This window comes from Dendrobates tinctorius, unplaced genomic scaffold, assembly GCF_039654945.1.
Source record: "Dendrobates tinctorius isolate UK_male_01 unplaced genomic scaffold, ASM3965494v1 ptg000315l, whole genome shotgun sequence".
NCBI lineage: Eukaryota > Metazoa > Chordata > Amphibia > Anura > Dendrobatidae > Dendrobates > Dendrobates tinctorius.
Window position 1 is genome coordinate 3,230,178 of NW_027361982.1, and position 18,245 is coordinate 3,248,422.

At 45.1% G+C, this 18,245-nt stretch overlaps 1 protein-coding gene across 2 annotated transcripts in view; it reads right to left on the reverse strand.

The window, feature by feature from the left end:
- The window catches only part of LOC141073820 (major histocompatibility complex class I-related gene protein-like), a 101,851-nt gene that overhangs the window by 43,219 nt on the left and 40,387 nt on the right, over positions 1 to 18,245 (reverse strand). For both annotated transcript variants that reach the window (XM_073561274.1, XM_073561275.1), the window contains 2 exons: positions 16,339 to 16,611; positions 10,607 to 10,708 (listed from right to left, as the gene is read on the reverse strand). In XM_073561274.1, the coding sequence (XP_073417375.1) occupies positions 10,607 to 10,708; positions 16,339 to 16,611 (375 nt within the window). The remainder of the gene's footprint in view (positions 1 to 10,606; positions 10,709 to 16,338; positions 16,612 to 18,245) is intronic.

Consider the following 18,245-nt stretch of genomic DNA (forward strand, 5'->3'; position numbering starts at 1 on the left):
TTTGCGCATAATGAGACAGTTTGTAACTGGGCAGCTAGCTGCTGATACTGGCACGAGTGTTCCTTCTGCAAAGGTACTCATCCTGCTTCGAAATGTTTTCGTAAGCAAAATCAACAGCTGCAACCTTCCTCCAAGGAGCAGGGTTCTAAAGGGGCAAAACTCCAGTGAAAGTGCAAAACATGCAGGCATGGCTAGACAGGTATCCCGACAGGCAGATGGCTAATATGATTTTTCACGGGTTCAGTGACGGGTTTTATGTTCTTGAATATTTAGGCGTGGGCTGTGTGGTTCATGCTTATTTGCCATCTGTTGGTAAATATTAGGAGGTGGTGGCTGAAAAGTTGCTTAAAAAAGTTTCCGCAGGCAGGATGGCGGGCTCTTTTTCCTCTCCTCCGTTTGCCGGTTTTAGAGTGTCACCCCTTGGTATTGTGCCAAGAAAGGAGGTTGGATCATTCTGCCTGATACATCATCTTTCCTACCCATATGGCGCTTCCATTAATGATCAAGTGGATTCTACTTCGGCTTCTGTTCGTTATGCGTCCTTTGACATGGCTGTGGACTTGTTGAGGCATGCAGGTGTGCACGCATGGTTGACTAAGGCCTGTTTCACACTTACGTTATATGGCATCAGTTGCAATCCGTTAAAAGTGCTGCCAATGGATCCTGTTGTGAGTTCTACTTCTGGGCTCCCTCTGGTGGTAACAGGAGGTAGTGAGGTTGATGTAATTAGTAGAGATCTGCCACCTGTTGATGAGGATAACGATTGGATCTCTGGAATCTCAGACTGGATTTAAGACAGCCGGCGCCCTATTCTGGTGCTGGTGATTCCTTCTGGCTTTTCAGGTCTTGGTTTTCAGCTCTGTTCCAGTCATCTCAAGCTAAGTGTTTCTGCTAATATTCACACTTGATTTTGTTGGTCTATTCAGTTTTTTGTGTGGTCAGCCAGCTTCAGCTAGGGCTGTGCTGAATTTCCACTCTTATTTATCTGTATTTGCCAATTTGCTTTTTGTCCCTTATTAGATTGGCCTCTTTTTTGCTCTGTCTCAGAATATTTCAGAGTGCTGATATAGTGGGAGAAGTCTAGTGACTTCAGGGTTAATTTTGTTATCAGAAGTGTTGGACATTATTTTTGTAGGGTTTTTTGGGCAGATTGCAGACAGTGTCTTTCCTTTCCTGTCCTTTCTAGTTAGTTTGGGCCCCATCGTTTTCTCAGCCTATTTTCCTGCCTGTGTTTGTGTTTTCATCTTGTTTCACCATCAATACATGTGTGGGGGCTGTCTATTCCTTTGGGGTCTGCTCTGGGGCAGTTAGTTTTCCCCTTTTCTTGCTTTAGGCTTATTTAGTCCTCTGGCTGTGATGAGGCGTCTAGATTCATCGTAGGAACGCTCCACGGCTGCTGCTAGTTGTGTGGTTAGGATCAGGGGTCTGCAATCTGCATAGTTCCATACCTCTCTGGTTTTCTGTGACTTAGCTTGTTGAGTTTTCCTCCTCGGTGGCCCATTCATAACAGGATCTGTTTCCGTTGTGAGAACAACGTGTGCTAACGGACGTTGTTTTGACGGGATCCGCCGATCTAGGAATCTTAAAGGAACCGCAGGCTGGAAAAAAGGACCGCCGATGTAGCTGGGCCACGGGACAAGAGCCGGGCCACAGGAAGAGCCGCGAGACGAGAGCCGGGCCGTGGAAGAGCCGCGAGACGAGAGCCGGGCCGCGGGAAGAGCGATTTCCTAGTGAGAGAGAGGTTTTCGCCGCTCCCGGATGGCATTTCATGGTTAAAACTGTGCCCGGAGCAAACCTTCCAGGCATGCGCAGTTCAAAATAGCGGACCGTCAACGAAAAAAACGTTGCAGTGTCCGTCTGGTCCACCCGGGAGCCGCGAAAATTGTCACGGATCCGTCAAAAAACGGACCCAACGGACGACCATCAGTCAAAATCCGCCACTAATGCAAATCAATGGGGAGAAAAAACGGATCCGCCAAAAAATGGGCGGATCCGTTTTTTTCTAAAAGTGGCGGATTTTGATTGATATAAAAAAACTGAAGTGTGAAAGAGGCCTAAGACGGATGTTAAATTAGCATTTAGTCTGTTACTTGTTCATCCATCTGGATTTAATTCTTTTGGTTTGTCTTTTAGGAATTTATTTTTCTTTGATAAGTCACTTCCTATGGGTTTTTCTCTCAAATCTTTTTATTTTGATAGTTTTTGATAGGTTTTTACAATGGTGCATTCAGGAAGAAGTTACAGTAACGATGGTTATATGCTTCATTACTTAGATTACTTTTTGTTTATTTCCTCTTTATTCTTTTCAGGCTGTTGTAGTTTGTTGGACAAATTTGTTTCACTGATGTAGTTTTTTGGCGTACCATTGGCAGAGAATAAAATGGTATTGCCGTGTCATCGGTTGGAGTTTCTTGGAATCTTGATTGATCCTGTCCATATGACGTGCAGTCTGTCTGATGGATGTTAAGTTGCAAAAGTTGAAGGCTTCGGTACAATTTTTATTGTCTCAGTCAAAGGTGACAGTGTGGCAATTAGAGTCTTCTGTAGGCCTGTTAAACTTTGAAGTATGCATTATTCCGATGGGTAGGGTGTTCTTGAGGGGAATGTATGATGCCACAGTTGGAGTTATCTCCCTGGGTTCACATATCCAGTTGACAAGTTCGTTGAAATCGGATCTTTTGGTTTGGTCTCAGTTTCTAGACAATTGCAATAGGATTTCTTGTTGGCAACACACCTTTCAAGATTCATTTTACATCTTTGTTTAATGCAGTCAGTGATTTTGGCTTTGGTGTTATTTTTGATCGTGAATGGTGTGCTGCTTCTTGGCACCCGAGTTGTTCTGTATCTTGATGTGTTTGTTTCTTTGGTCTTCGAAATTGTCAAATTCAAGAATTTGTTTTCAGTCTCACAGTAAGGGGTTGGTTTTTGCCATTAACACTCAGACTTCTAAGAACACACGGGCCTCTGTTCTCCTTAGGCAAATTGTTTTAAAGTGCTTGAAAGCTAATATTTGGTTGAAGGCTAGCTTCTGTGTTCAGAATCATCACTTACCTGTTCAATTGTTGTCTCATCAGTGTTAGCGATGGGGGAACCCGAACTGTAAAGTTTGGGACCCGCGAACACATAGTGTTCGGTCACAAGGTCCTGAACACGGATTTCCATGGGAAACTTGTGTTACAGTTCGGGTCCAGGACCGGATGTAAAAAAACCCCCAGAAAATTAATAATAAACATTATACTTACCTGTGCAGCGACGCGTCCTCCCGTTCCGCTGTCTGCTTCTGGGCCTGCTCATTAACTTCCACCGGAATTCACTGCACTCGGCAGTCTTCATCTTTTGCCGGCAGTGTTCAGCGGGACGGGAGGACATCCAGTGTTCACCACCGTTCTACCGCTGGTATGTACATTCATACATCTTTTTAAATCCATTCACAGTATAGTATTGGCACAGGCCAGCATTTAAGTTGTGAGAAGTGGATGCACAGTTCTGTTTATATGTATGCCTCTCTTTTAGGCTCATTATTTATTCATGATAGGGCATTGTGGTCCTCTGTGATTGTTATCACATTGTGAAATTTGTTGTATTGCGGTTAGACAGCATTGGTTTGTGGTGAGTCTATGGCGAGTGTGTCCCCATTCATTCATTCAGCACCTTGTTTATATATGTTTATAATATTTTTCAAATAAAGAATATTTTTATTGTATATACCATTCAGTGGTGCCTTGTGTTTACTACATGATCATCATTAGTGTGATGTATCCCAACATCATGCAGGGTGATTGGGATTTGCCAGAGAACACTAAAACTTGTAGAACGACACTGGCACCCTTTGTTCTTCACGGATGACAGTAGGTTCACACTTAGCACATGTGACAGAGTCTGGAAATGCCGCAAACGTTCTGCCGCCTGCAACATCCTCCTGCATGACCGTTTGTTTGTGGGTTAGTAATGGTCTGGGGAGGCATTTCTTTGGATATCCGCACAGCCCTCGATGTACTAGCCAAAGGTACCTTGATTGCCATAAGGTTGTGGGATGAGATCCTCAGATCGATTGTGAGACCATATGCAGGTGCACTGGGCCCTGGGTTCCTTCTGATGCATGAAATTGCTAGGCCTCATGCCCTCATGTAGCTTAAGTGTGTCAGCAGTTCCTGCATGATGAAGGCATTGATGCGATGGACTAGACTGCCCTTTCCTCAGACCTGAATCCAATCGAGCACATCTGGGACATCATGTCTTGTTCCATCCACCAACCCCACATTGCACCACAGACTGTCCAGGAGTTGACTGATGCTTTAATAAAGGTTTAGGAGGAGATTCCTCAGGAGACTATCCTCCGCCTTATCAGGAGCATGCCCAGGCATAGTAGGGAGGTCATACAAGCAAGTGGAGGTCACATACACTGCTGAGCATCATTTCCTTATCTTGAGCATTTCCGCTGAAGTTGGACCAGCCTGTAAATTGATTTTTCACTTTAATTCGGAGTATCATTTCAAATCCAGACCTCCATGGGATATTAGTTTAGATTTACACTGATCATTTTTATGCTTTATTGTTCTCAGCGCATTCCACTATGTAATTAATAAAGATTTGAAACTGTAATATATCATTCAGTGATACCTAGGATGTGCTATTTTAGTGTTCCCTTTATTTTTTCAGCAGTGTATATATTAGTGGGAAAAAATCATAGTGTTGTTTTTTTTTAAAAAAAAAAATGAAAAGAGTTTAAAAAACCCAACTGCCGTGTGTCTTTTTCTCCCTCACCCATGACAGCACCACGGAGAGAGGGGGTCCGCCCATCAAGGACAGGAACCTACAGACAAAAGAGCGGCACCTCTCCTCCGCCCCCAGTTGGGTTCCTGTCCTTGACGGGTGAACCACGGCAGCAAGAGCGCAGCGCTTACCGGAAGGTGAAGATCCGGGACCGCCCCGTCCGCGGTCAGACAGCGGGAAGGCCCCTGTCGCGGCGGGGTCGGTTGCCGAAGCCGCCACCGCTGCAGCTGAGGGGCTGTCCAGGGTGAGCGGGCGGGGAGGACCGGGCCGCCGCTCCGGGAGGAGTAGGGGCCGAGGGACGCCGGATAGGGGCAGCGCTGGGTACACAGGTGTACCAAGATGGCGCTGCCCCGGAAGTAGAATGAGGAACTTCCGGGTCCCCGCGGTCGGCACATGCGCAGTACGCACTCCCCGGGGGAAGAGCGGTGCAGGCCGGGAAGACAGGTGACGCCAGGGCGGCTTATTCAAATTGGGAACGCTAAAGCAGCCTCAGAGCTGGAAGCGTTCAGGCGCGATGGATAGCGACCAGCATGAGGAGCTACAGCAGCCTAAGCAGCAGCAGCAGCAGCAGCAACAAAGGCAGCATCACCAGCGCCGCCAAAAGGATAAAGACGGACGGGGGAGCAGGTCCAGCAGCCACTCCACGCAGCAGTCTACTGCAAGGAGCAAGTCACCTGCCGTGGATCGCCCAGTGAGGGATTTGGATCCACTTCCAGAACTGGTACCTGCAACCGCGCATGAGGGGTAAGTGGATCTTCGTGAATGTTCCCCATTGTAATAGACTTCTTTCCCTTATCAGGGAAAGAAGAAAGAAAAGACCAAGAACAGGGAATGCCCCACCTGTGGGAAACCATTACCAACGCCCTGGGAGAAAAAATTGTGTGACTCCTGTATACAGGAGGTCCTCGGCGGTGAAACCCCGGATCATGCCGCAGACCTAAGGGCGGTAATCCGCGCAGAAATTCAGAGTGCCCTTTCATCCAGAAAACGGGAAAGGAAGGGAAGGAAGGGGGACGTGGTGATAGAGTCCCAATCAGACAGCTTATCGTCAGGGGAAGTCACCTCCCATACTGTAAATACCGACTCGTCATCCTCCGATGAGGAGACGGAAGGTCGTCATTGTTTCCCCCTGGACGAAGTGGATGCCTTAGTAAAGGCGGTAAGATCCACTATGGGGGTGGAAGACCCCCGGACTGATAGATCAGTCCAGGACATTATGTTCGGGGGACTGAGTCAAAAAAAACGGAAGGTATTTCCGTTAAATAAGAACGTCCAAGGCCTCATAGATAAAGAATGGGAAAAACCGGATAGGAAAAGCTCCACGGTTCCTTCCATCAAAAGGAAGTACCCATTTGAGGAGGAAGCATCCACATCATGGGATAAGGCCCCCAAACTAGACGTGGCGATAGCCAAAGCTTCAAGAAAGTTTGCACTCCCCTTTGAAGATATGGGTACCCTGAAAGACCCGTTAGATAAAAAAGCGGATACCCTACTTAAGGGCACCTGGGAATCAGCAGGGGGAAACATCAGGCCGGCGGTAGCGGCAACCTGTACCTCCAGAGCTCTTATGGTATGGATAGACCAATTGGAGAGACAGATAAGGGAAGGGGTTCCCAGAGATAAAATCCTGGAATCCATGCCAATGATAAGAGGGGCGGCAGCCTACCTGGCCGACTCTTCGGCTGATTCGATAAGATTGTCATCTAAAACAGCAGCCTTGTCGAATGCAGCTAGACGAGCTTTATGGTTAAAATGTTGGCCTGGGGATCTCCAGACAAAAATAAAATTATGCGCCATTCCCTGTGAAGGAAAATTCCTCTTCGGGGAAACCTTGGATGACATCCTCGAAAAGGCAGGCGACAAAAAGAAAGGCTTCCCAAACCTAGGACCTGTGACCGCCACAGGCTTTAAACGGTCCTTTCGGAACAAAAAGTTCTTCCAGAGGAGACCCCCGAGAGACCAAAAATGGGAAGACAGAAGAAGGGACAGGGGGTTCATCTTCGGTAACTCGTCCCGGGATAAAAAACCCGCCAAGTGACTGTGGGCCCAGGGTGGGAGGGAGACTAAGGTTTTTCCTCCCAGCCTGGGAGAAAATATCCAACAATCCCTGGCTGATAAATCTTGTAAGATCGGGATTAAGGATAAACTTTTATTCTCTCCCGCCGCAAAAATACATAATTACCCCGATAAGGTCGTCAAAAAACGAACAGGACGCCCTCGAAAAGGAGGTTCTGAGTATGTTGGACAAAAAAGTCCTACAGGAGGTTCCCCCACAGGAGAGAGGCAGGGGGTTCTACTCGCCTCTCTTCCTGGTAACCAAACCAGACGGCACCTTCCGCACCATCATAAATTTAAAAAGACTGAATTGCTATATCAAGAACGAAAAATTCAAGATGGAATCGATCAAATCGACCATCAAAATTCTCTTTCCGCAATGCTTTATGGTGGTCCTAGACCTCAGCGATGCCTACTACCATGTCCCCATTCACAAAGAATCCAGGCAATACCTCAGGCTAGCAGTCTCGATAGCAGGAGAAATAAGAGAATTCCAATACAAGGCCCTGCCATTTGGGATCTCAGTGGCTCCACGGGTCTTTACGAAATTGGTGGCAGAGATGATGGCTCACATAAGAGAACAGGATGTTCTGATAGTGCCTTATTTGGACGACTTTTTAATAGCGAGCAACTCAGGCCAGAAATGCACAGAACAGAGGGACCGAGTGATGAGCACTCTAAAAAACCTCGGGTGGCTTCTGAACCTGAAAAAGTCAAGGCTGGAACCAAAGAGAGTCCAGGAGTTCCTAGGCCTGACACTGGATTCAAACATCCAAGTGTGTTACTTGCCAGATCACAAAAGGGACAGAATTATTCATATGGTACAAAAAGCGAGGCAAAACCCCTCTATGACACTAAGACGAGCAATGTCCCTGTTAGGGTCCCTCTCTGCATGCTTGCCGGCGGTCCAGTGGGCACAAATACATATGAGGGATCTGCAATGGGATATCCTGACCAACCAGCGGGCCTTAGGAGACCACTTGGAACATCATATTACGCTAGGTTCAAAAGCTATTCTTTCCCTAGCCTGGTGGGAGGACAAAAACAACTTGTCCAAAGGGATCCCCTGGGAGGCCAAAATCACACATGTAATTACCACCGACGCCAGTCCTGTGGGATGGGGAGCACACATGGGCATCAGCGTGGCTCAAGGGGGATGGAGAAGTCAAGAACTAAAAGCCTCCTCGAATCAAAAAGAACTGCTAGCAGTAAATTATGCCTTGAGTCACTTTTTGCCAGCATTAAAAGGCCATCATGTCCGGATATTCTCGGACAACCGAGTAACAGTGGCCTATATAAACCACCAGGGGGGAACCAGGTCCAGAACGCTAATGGAGGCATCCTTCGAGATATTCGGGTTAGCAGAGAAAAACTTACTGTCCCTATCGGCGCTACATATACGGGGAGTAGAGAACCAAACGGCAGACTTTCTGAGCCGTACCCAACTACATCAGGGGGAGTGGGCTCTAAATCAGTCCGTTTTTCAGAAGATTGTGGAAATGTGGGGAACCCCAGACATAGACTTATTTGCAGACCACAAAAACAAAAAAGTGGAAACATTCTGTTCTCTGAATCCCAAAGGGAATCCTCACACCCTGGACGCATTTATGCTCCCATGGACACGGGGTTTACTGTATGCCTTCCCACCGACCATTCTCCTTCCGGCGGTGATAAGGAAAGTCAGGGAAGAGGGGGCTCGGGTAATACTTATAGCCCCTTTCTGGCCAAAAAGAACATGGTTTTCATGGCTCAGAATAATGTCAGTAACCGACCCCTGGGTTCTACCAGATCTCCCCGACCTTCTATCGCAGGGCCCTGTGCTACATCCCCAAGCAGTGAACCTCCATTTAACAGCATGGAATTTGAAAGGTCACTGCTGAGGGGGAAAGGATTTTCAGAAAATCTAATTTCCACGTTACAAAAAAGTAGAAAACCAGTTACAATCAAAGCCTATGGTAGAACCTGGAGAAAATTCCTATCCAGTTCGGGGGCAAAGGTTCAGGATGGAATACAAATGGATAAAATCCTGGAATTCCTCCAAAGGGGGTTAGAACAGGGACTAGCGACTAACACACTGAGGGTACAGGTAGCGGCCCTGGGCGCCCTCTATAATCAGGAGGTAGCGAGCGACCCTTGGGTGGCACGGTTTATGAGGGCCGCAGCCAGGTCTAGACCAATAGCTACCCAGAAAGTACCATCATGGGATCTGAACTTAGTGTTGTCAGCCCTAACAGGACCCCCATTCGAGCCTATTCAGTCAGCTCCACTAAAGACCCTATCATTAAAAACGATACTGCTAGTGGCCCTAACATCGGCCCGCAGAGTAAGTGACATTCAAGCCTTATCGGCAATACCCCCATTCATTAAAATTATGGAGGATAGAATTATATTGAAACCTGACCCTGCATATTTGCCCAAGGTAGCAACACACTTCCATAGATCACAGGAGGTAGTCCTTCCTTCCTTCTGCCCAAACCCTACGAATAGAGGAGAGGAGAAATTTCACACATTAGATGTGAAGAGGTGCTTAGTGCACTACCTAGAGGCCACCAAGGGATGTAGGAAGGAAGGATCTCTCTTTGTGTGTTTCCAGGGACCTCGTAAGGGGCTCGGGGCGTCCAAAAGTACCCTGGCAAGATGGATAAGAGACGCGATTGCCCTGGCATACTCATGCAGCGGGAATACCATCCCGGAGGGTCTAAAAGCCCACTCTACAAGAGCAATGGCGACCTCATGGGCAGAAAGATCAGAGGTATCGATAGAACAGATCTGTAAGGCGGCCACCTGGTCAACACCTTCTACCTTTTTCAAACACTATCGCCTAGATCTAGCCTCTGCGTCTGACCTGACCTTCGGGAGAAGGGTCCTTCAGGCGGTGGTCCCTCCCTAAGCTACCAATCTCTGAAATTCTCTCCGTGGTGCTGTCATGGGTGAGGGAGAATAGCTTAGTTACTCACCGATAACGGTGTTTCTCGGAACCCATGACAGCACCCGCTTAATTCCCCCCCTTTTTTCACGTGTGCGGTGAGCACGATTTAATGTGTGTAGAGTGTGTTCTTAGACACGAGGTTTCTCTATAAGTATGCAAATTATAATGTTATGTATATACTTTTGTTATTAACTAACCGGGAGACCCTCTGATGCTCTGTAACCAACTGGGGGCGGAGGAGAGGTGCCGCTCTTTTGTCTGTAGGTTCCTGTCCTTGATGGGCGGACCCCCTCTCTCCGTGGTGCTGTCATGGGTTCCGAGAAACACCGTTATCGGTGAGTAACTAAGCTATTTTAAATTTTTTTGTAGAGGGCTGTGTGAAGGCTTTTTTGTGAGAAAAGATATCATGACCAAATGACAGCATTTCTCATGTTTCAATTTTTTTTTTTGCTTTGAAGTGTTAAACATACGGTTGGACTTTTACAGACGAGCCAGCACCAAATGTGTTTTATCTTTTTTAAACATTTGTTTTAATGTTTTTTTTAATCATTTTTTAATTTTTACTTTATTTTTAGCCCCCATGGGAGACTTGAATCTACAGTTGTTTGATAGCATTATATACTCAATAAAAGAGTACCGACATATATACCGTAGTTAAATTGACATTTTCCTTTTGAAGTTCTTCATGTTTCCTTCAGAAGACTGACATAATTTTATCCTTCTGAACTAAGTTATAAAGCCTCCTACTGAATGGCAGCAAGCATGGCTATTAAAGAATGGGCAAAGGATTGGTGATTCCCTGAAATGTGGTGGACTGGTTTCACTGATACCTTTATTTTTGATACTTACTTTTGGATAGAAGGGCTCTAGCAAAGACAGATGCGACAACAAGAATGATGATGAACATCACCAGACTTAAGATCCAAAGCCAGGGGAAGCCATGTGGTGGTTCTTAAATGTAAAAACAGAAAATGATGAGATGACGATTACAATAAGGCTTTAGTGCGTTTAATATACATATAATATACACATGGAAACAATATGGTGACAAAACTACTAATATTTCTCTTTTTCATCTTATTAGCCTGCATTTGCTAATGCTGTCAGGAATCTAGATTGTGGAAAAAATCACCTTGCTCCTTACCAGACAGTTTTCCATAATGTCTTGAAAAGGGTGACGACTTTTTAAAGCCCAAAAATGCTCCAGATTTATTATTGAAATACACAAGTTTTTAAGCAAAAAAAGGATTATTCCCCTCAAAAATAAGTAATCCCCTATGCATTCTCTGTCACAACTCTGTTGTCATGGGACCAGGGGCACCTTCCCTGTCCCTAATGCTAGCAGCGCTCTAGCTCGCCCTGTTCCCTGGGTTACTTCTGATGGTGAAGATGACGGGGCCATATACCTTGCCTTAGCTCCTCAATCTGCTACATATGCCCAACCTCCACATAATTAATTGTCTATGGGACTGCCAGAAATAGCTAAGTGCTTTACCCCATCTTCCCCAGCAGTCCCTCAGTCAATGAGTGGAGCCTATGCACCTCACCTTCATTCCATATGGAGTTGCAAAGCAGTCAGATGACTTTATTGTTTTGGGAATAATCTTTCAATGATTTAAAATAGGAATGCAAAGATTTGTCGTCTGTTAAAAAAAATCTAAGGTCTTAAAAGAACCTCTAAATGTAACAAAAGCTTTGGGCACGCTTTGCCCTGTCAGGGGCATGGACTTTTTGCTAACCCAGGTTGCTCTACTCTCACAGCAACATACACCATTAGCTGTTATGAATAGGTCACCGAGGAGGATGGCAGGAATAGGCTAGGCCACCAGGAAACCAGGAAGGTTGGTAACTTAGCGGATTGCAGACCCCTAATCCTAACAACACAACTAGCAGTAGCCGTGGGGCGTACCTACGATGCCCTAGACGCCTTGGCACAGCCGGAGAACTAACTAAGCTTAAAGCAAGAAAGGTGAAATCTAAACTGCCCCGGAATAGAACCCCAAAGAAATAGCCCCCAAACATATATTGTCGGAGAGACAAGATGAGGCACAAACACAGGCAGAAAATAGACTGAGCAAATGATGGGGCCCAAACTGTCTAGATAGGATAGGAAAGGAAAGACACTGTCTGCAATCACGCAAAAAAACTAAAAAATCCAACACGTCTGATGTACAAAAAACACTGAGTTCTCATGACCTCTCCCTTACTATATCAGCATTCTGGTGTGAACTGGCAGCAAAGCAAAAGAGACTAATATAACAGGGGACTGAACAAACTGACACAAGCTGTAACATATGGAGCGGGGTCCAGCACTGCCCTAGCAGGGAGCACGCTGAACTCACACAGCAAAGAAGAAAGAGGCAAAACCAGATCAGATGCAAAGGATTAGCAAATGAACAACTTAACTGAAAAATGCAGGATCAGGCAGGAGACAGCAGACCTCAAAATGCACAGGAAGAAACAAATCACCAGCAGCAACTAAGGGAAGCCTGCTCACTTATATCCTCCCAGTCAGTAACCCCTGATTTCCAATCATCGTCATCTGGTGGCAAACTTCTGTCAACCCGGCCAGCTCCACTACCCGCAGTAACCACCAGAGGGAGCCCCGACTCAGAAGTCAGATCAAGAGAATTCACAACAATTAACATCATAATATGCTTCATGTAGGTATGCTCTATTGTTCATTTATACTTACCCCTATCTGTATGGTTTGTTTTTCAGCATGGATTTATATATCATGGACTTTTCTGTTTATCAGTCTTTCCTATTTGCATGAGATTTCTGACTATTTGACTTTGTGGTATTTAACATTTTATTAGATATATTCTATTGCTGCTTACCACTCTTATTTGTTAATGATCTAGAACAAGTTGTTTCTAGCAGTGTAAATCAAGTACCGAGGTTGTTCAGGATGCAGCGGAGTCACAGACAAGAAAATAACTAATTTCCACACAGCCCACTGTCAATAACTCTTTTACTTAGAAATGAAGAAAACACATTAAACAAACATTTTGCCAGAAGGCTATATTGACTGTACTGGACAGCTCTTCACCCAAGAGAACTGTTTCTGCTATTTACTCTATGGAAATTTACCTGTTGGCGTGCCCGTCTGAACAGGCCACCGTTACCTTATTAGATCCTGAGAACAAACTGGTCTAATTGAGTGCAAATCATGGGCTCGCCTGCCGTCTAGCACAGTGGTTCACAATCTTAAGAACACATATATTTCTATTCCTATTTCTCAACTAAATGTTCTGCTCCTGTCCCCGTATTAACTCAAGAAACTATAGGAAAAGTCTGTCCTTGACTATATGGAGAATATTACAGAATTAAACAAATATATATATATATGAGAGAATGTATGTCAGTGTCCAGCTGCAGCAATGAACCTCATGGGTCTTTCCCACCAGGTGATCAAGTTCCTGCACGGACTGGATTAGGAGTAAATCCTTCAATAGGAAAACAACAAGGAAATCCAGCAAGGACTCAGCAAACCAGGATTGGAGTAAAATAATACTTTTCTTTATTTCTTCAAAAAGGTTAAAAAGACGACCCACAAGGATCAGGAACCAGAGTGCGTGGCAGAAATAAACGCAAGTCCCATTTGCGTTTATTTCTGCCACGCACTCTGGTTCCTGATCCTTGTGGGTCGTCTTTTTAACCTTTTTGAAGAAATAAAGAAAAGTATTATTTTACTCCAATCCTGGTTTGCTGAGTCCTTGCTGGATTTCCTTGTTGTTTTTATATATATATATATATATATATATTGTAGCGATTTTACTCGCTCAGGTGCAACGGGAGTCAATCAGAAGGCAGGTTCCCTTTAAAGTTCATGGGGTTTATTGCATCACAAACCCCAAAACAAAAGAGAACAAAAGAAATAGCCTTTAGCTCAGGCAAAACACAGAACAAATGTCCAGTCCTTTAGGCTCAGTCCTGGAGCCAGAACACACACAGGAGGCTTCCCCTCCCCACATACAGCCCTGTGTTTCAGGAGTAGTCTATCTTATAAAGTTCTAGCCACACCCACGAACCCAGCAGCTGACTAGTCACGTGATTGTGACCTCACCACAGGTCCTTGCAATACATTAGAAATATAGTGATATTAGTTAGGGCTTATGTGTACTACAGAAACACTCTGGGCTTACATTACAGAGACAAGCCATCTCTGAGACACATACCTCCCATCAACTATACAACCCTTAGCCACGCCACAAAATATATATATATATATCAGTGAGGGTTCCATGGACAAAGTCTATTGGAGCTGAATCACTGATCTACCTTATAATATCCCACAGAGAGACAACTCTTCCTTCCTGGCCATTGATTCCGGTAGGAAAATGTGGTCCATAGAGCCAATATACCTAACCAAAGACTTAGTTGCAGCCTTGTGTCTCTTGGCGCCAAAATTTGTTGTGATGCGTGCACGTTTACTTACTGCAGCATCGCAGTGGGCTTTTAGGCTAAGTTCACACGTAGCAGAATTCCTGCGGAAGTTACCGCGAGAATTCCGGAATTCCATTCTGCGGGAAAATCGTATTTTAAATTCCGCGATTTTCCTGCGGAAAAACTAGCGATTTGCAAGCGTAATTAGCTTGCAGAATGCTAGCGTTTTCCAAGTGATCTGTAGCATCGCTTGGAGAACTGATTGACAGGTTGGTCACACTTGTCAAACATAGTGTTTGACTAGTGTGACCAACTTTTTACTATTGAGGCTGCCTATGCAGCATCAATAGTAAAAGATAGAATGTTCCGACAGGTCCCGTTCCCAGTGATGCATTGCGGCAATGACCTTTGATGACGTCGTGATCTTGCGAGACCGCTACAGCATCGCGAGATGCGATGTCAGCAAAGGTCATCGCAATGCATTACTGGGAACGGGAGCTGTCGCGTGTATCGCTGAAGCCTGGTGACGCGGCGCGGGACGTCGGAAGGTGAATATAACTCGATTTTTTTATTTAATTCTATTTTTTACAGGAATATGGTACCCACAAGCCGGAGGACAGTCTCCTCTCCTCCGGACAGTGGGTACCATCCGCAAATGTTCTGCTTACTTTTCGCATGGTGGGCACAGCCACATGAGGAAAGTAAGCAGAGCAATGCATTCCTATGTGGGCGGAATCGCCGCGATTTCGCAAGTTAATGAGCATGCTGCGGATTTTTCCGTGATGCGATTCCGCCGCGGGAAAATCCGCAGCATTAGCATAGCATTGTGGAATCCCATAGGAATGCATGAGATGCTGCTTTTTTTGCGCTTTCACTGCAAAATTGCGCGGTAAAAACCGCCGTGAAAAAACCTGAACATGTGAACGCAGCCTTAGAGCTTCTTACCGCCGGGTTTGCTCTGAACGACACAATCAGGACACGCAGATGGACGCAGCGCTCTTCCAGCCGGTCCAGTGAGCAATACCGAGAAGGGTTGTGCTTGATTCGGCACCTTTCACTTCACAGGTCCCAAGTCCTTTCTGCTCTTTAACAGCTTTTACAGCAGGAATTCCCTTGCATCGGACAGGTTCAGATACCGGTTCAGTTCAGCCTCAAACTGCCGCTGCTCTTTACTCAGAAGGGTGCTGTCACGAGGGGATTTCACCACATCCCTCTCCAGCACAACCTTATACACTCCCTCCCTCTCTCTCCCTCCCTTCTCCCTCCCTTCTCCCTCCCTCTCCCTCTCCCTCCCTCTCCCTCCTTCTCCCTCCTTCTCCCTCCCTCTCTCTCCCCCTCCGTTCTCCCTCCCTCTCCCTCCCTCTCTCCCTCCCTCTCTCCCTTTCCCTCCCTCTCCCTCCCTCTCTCCCTTTCCCTCTCCCTCCCTCTCTCCCTCTCCCTCTCTCCCTCCCTCCCTCTCTCCCTCTCCCTCCCTCTCTCCCTCCCTCTCTCCCTCCCTCCCTCTCTCCCTTTCCCTCCCTCTCCCTCCCTCTCTCCCTCTCCCTCTCCCTCCCTACCTCCCTCTCCCTCCCTCCAGACCCTGCTCAAGATGGCCACCTGCAACTCTCAGTCATACTTCAGATTTCCAACTGACGCTGGGGGCGGATCAAACTGGTTTTATCCCTGTGTGCCAACTGACATACACGTGACAGTCATATGAATCTGCAAACAGCTGCCATCTAGTGTCCAAAACACCATTAATTATAAAGAAACAAATCTATTGACTATGTTTTTCTTTTTCTTGTTTGGATTCCCTGGGCTTAATATATGTATACTACAGAGGACACTGTGTACTAGTGTACTGTGCTCTGTGGATAAAGGTCCTTTTACAAGAACCGATGATCGCCCAATTGATCCTATGACTGTTCGATCCCAATTTTGTCCGGTGTTCAATGATCGAACAATGATGTTCGGTGTTCGGTGTTCAATGATGATTGGTAATTCACTTATTTAACATCAGCATCATTTGCCAGCAGCGTATCCCCTTGTGTAAAGTGTGGATAAGCTGCAGATAATAATGTAAACTACATGGGGTCAGAAAGCGAATGATCAAATAAAGTGTGGTTCGCTCAAAACCTTTACAATTACTGCAAAATGATCAATGCTTCTTACAGGCAAATTATCTGCCCATATAAAACTACCATTAGCCTTACCCCATTGTACAAGGAGCGGCTCCCTTAGGCTGCTGTGATCCACATAACAGGAGTATCTGTCGCCATCTTTGGGGGTCACTTCCGCGCTGACCCTGATCTGATAGGTGCCGTCAGGGTTGGGGAGGACGTTTGTGGTCTCAAATGGGGGAATCTCATTGTCCTTGTTCTTCATCCACTTCACATCCACAGCTCGGGGGTGAAATCCATACACCTGGCAGTGAAGCTTTGTGACCTTTCCAGATTCCCAGTGTGTCACCTTTACCCCCGGCTGAACTAAGAAAGAAAAGAAAACCATTTAATTTTTTGAGCAATAAAAAAGACAAAATCTATTTTTTTTTAATTCCCACTTTAAGTGACTTTGAGGGGTAGTCAAAACGGCATTTAGGAATGTGTTAACTCTTCAAGTTCTTCACAGGAATGAGTGAAATTAAAAAAATGAAAAATTATTTTTTTCACTAAGTTGTTTATTTAGCCTCAATTTTATCATTCCACAAAGGACAATAGGAGAAAATGAATATAGCACTTTTTTACACAATTTCTCCCAAACGTAATATCCCATATCCCCTAAAATTACTACTATTTCTCTCAAGTGCTTTTTGGCTTTTGGGATGCAGATTTTCCTAGAAAACTGGGGCACTACTTGCAAAGCCCCTAAAGTGCCAGAACAGTAGAAATCTCCAAAAAGGGAATCCATTTCACAAATTACCACCCTCATAGAATTCATCTATGGGTGCAGTGACTATTTTCAATCCTCAAGGATTTTCCAGAAATGAGCATACAGAGTGAAAATTGTACATATACCATTTTAATACCTAAAACATGGTGCCCACCTTGGGCTTCTAGAGGCACACACCCCATAAACTGTCAAACGGCTTAAAAATTGGTGTGAAACACAGCAGCACCGCAAATGGCTCAATGGCCGCTGTCGATTACTGCAGTACATTCAATTGAATAGGAGGTAACTAAGCTTGGTGCTGCTGTATTCTGCCTTTCCATTGTTTATTTCCAGCTGTTGCCAAAATGCCAATGCAATTTTAAGCTGATTTTTAGGTGTGAGAGGTGTATGACTCCCACCAATCTCATAGGTCGTTAAGTTCTGGAAATTTTTTTTTTTTACATTCAGTTTTTTGATAACTTTATTCCATTTTTGTGTGAGTATAATGAAAAAGCTAAATTTTTGCCTGTATTTTTCAAAATCAATTTTTATTTAGAGATTATGACATTTTCATTAAAAAAAGTAATAATAAGCATATATTTTCCTTTTTTTGTACTTTGTTTTTTCTTTTACACTTTTATTCATTTTTTTTAAATTTGGTCCCACTATGGGTTCGAACTTTCACTAGTCTGATCCACAGTCTAATCTCCTGCAGTACTTCTGTATTGCATTTCATTAGACCTATGAGTTTTACTCTGACAAGAGGCCTATTAGATCCTGCTTGTTGCTGGGTTTAACAGGCTGCAGTAGACGCAGACCTAAAGGCCATTGATTGGCCTCAGGTTGCCATAACAGCCATTAACTCCCTGTGATCGGCATCATGGCTTTTTCATATTTGGATTTGTGGCTACTGTTCTAGTTCTGGAGGATGAAGATTTGTGGTTGTGGTAAGCTGCTAAGACTGTTCTGTATATTATAAGAGCAGAATTGTCTGGGCGACTCTTTTGGAACTTGTTTGGGAGAAATCTTAATGATTGTCTGGGCGGGATGGGAAAGAAGAGTTACGGTAATTGCTTACAGGTTTTTCTCTTGACTTGTAAAATTAAGAAACTTTGTAATTTACCTATTTAAAAAAAATCTGTCCTCAAAAATTGAAAATTCTATAGTTTACAGCTCATTACTTAAGTTACTGGCCACCCTGTGGTTTCAAAATGGACAATTACTTAGGCAAGGAGCGTGCGTTGCTAGCAGA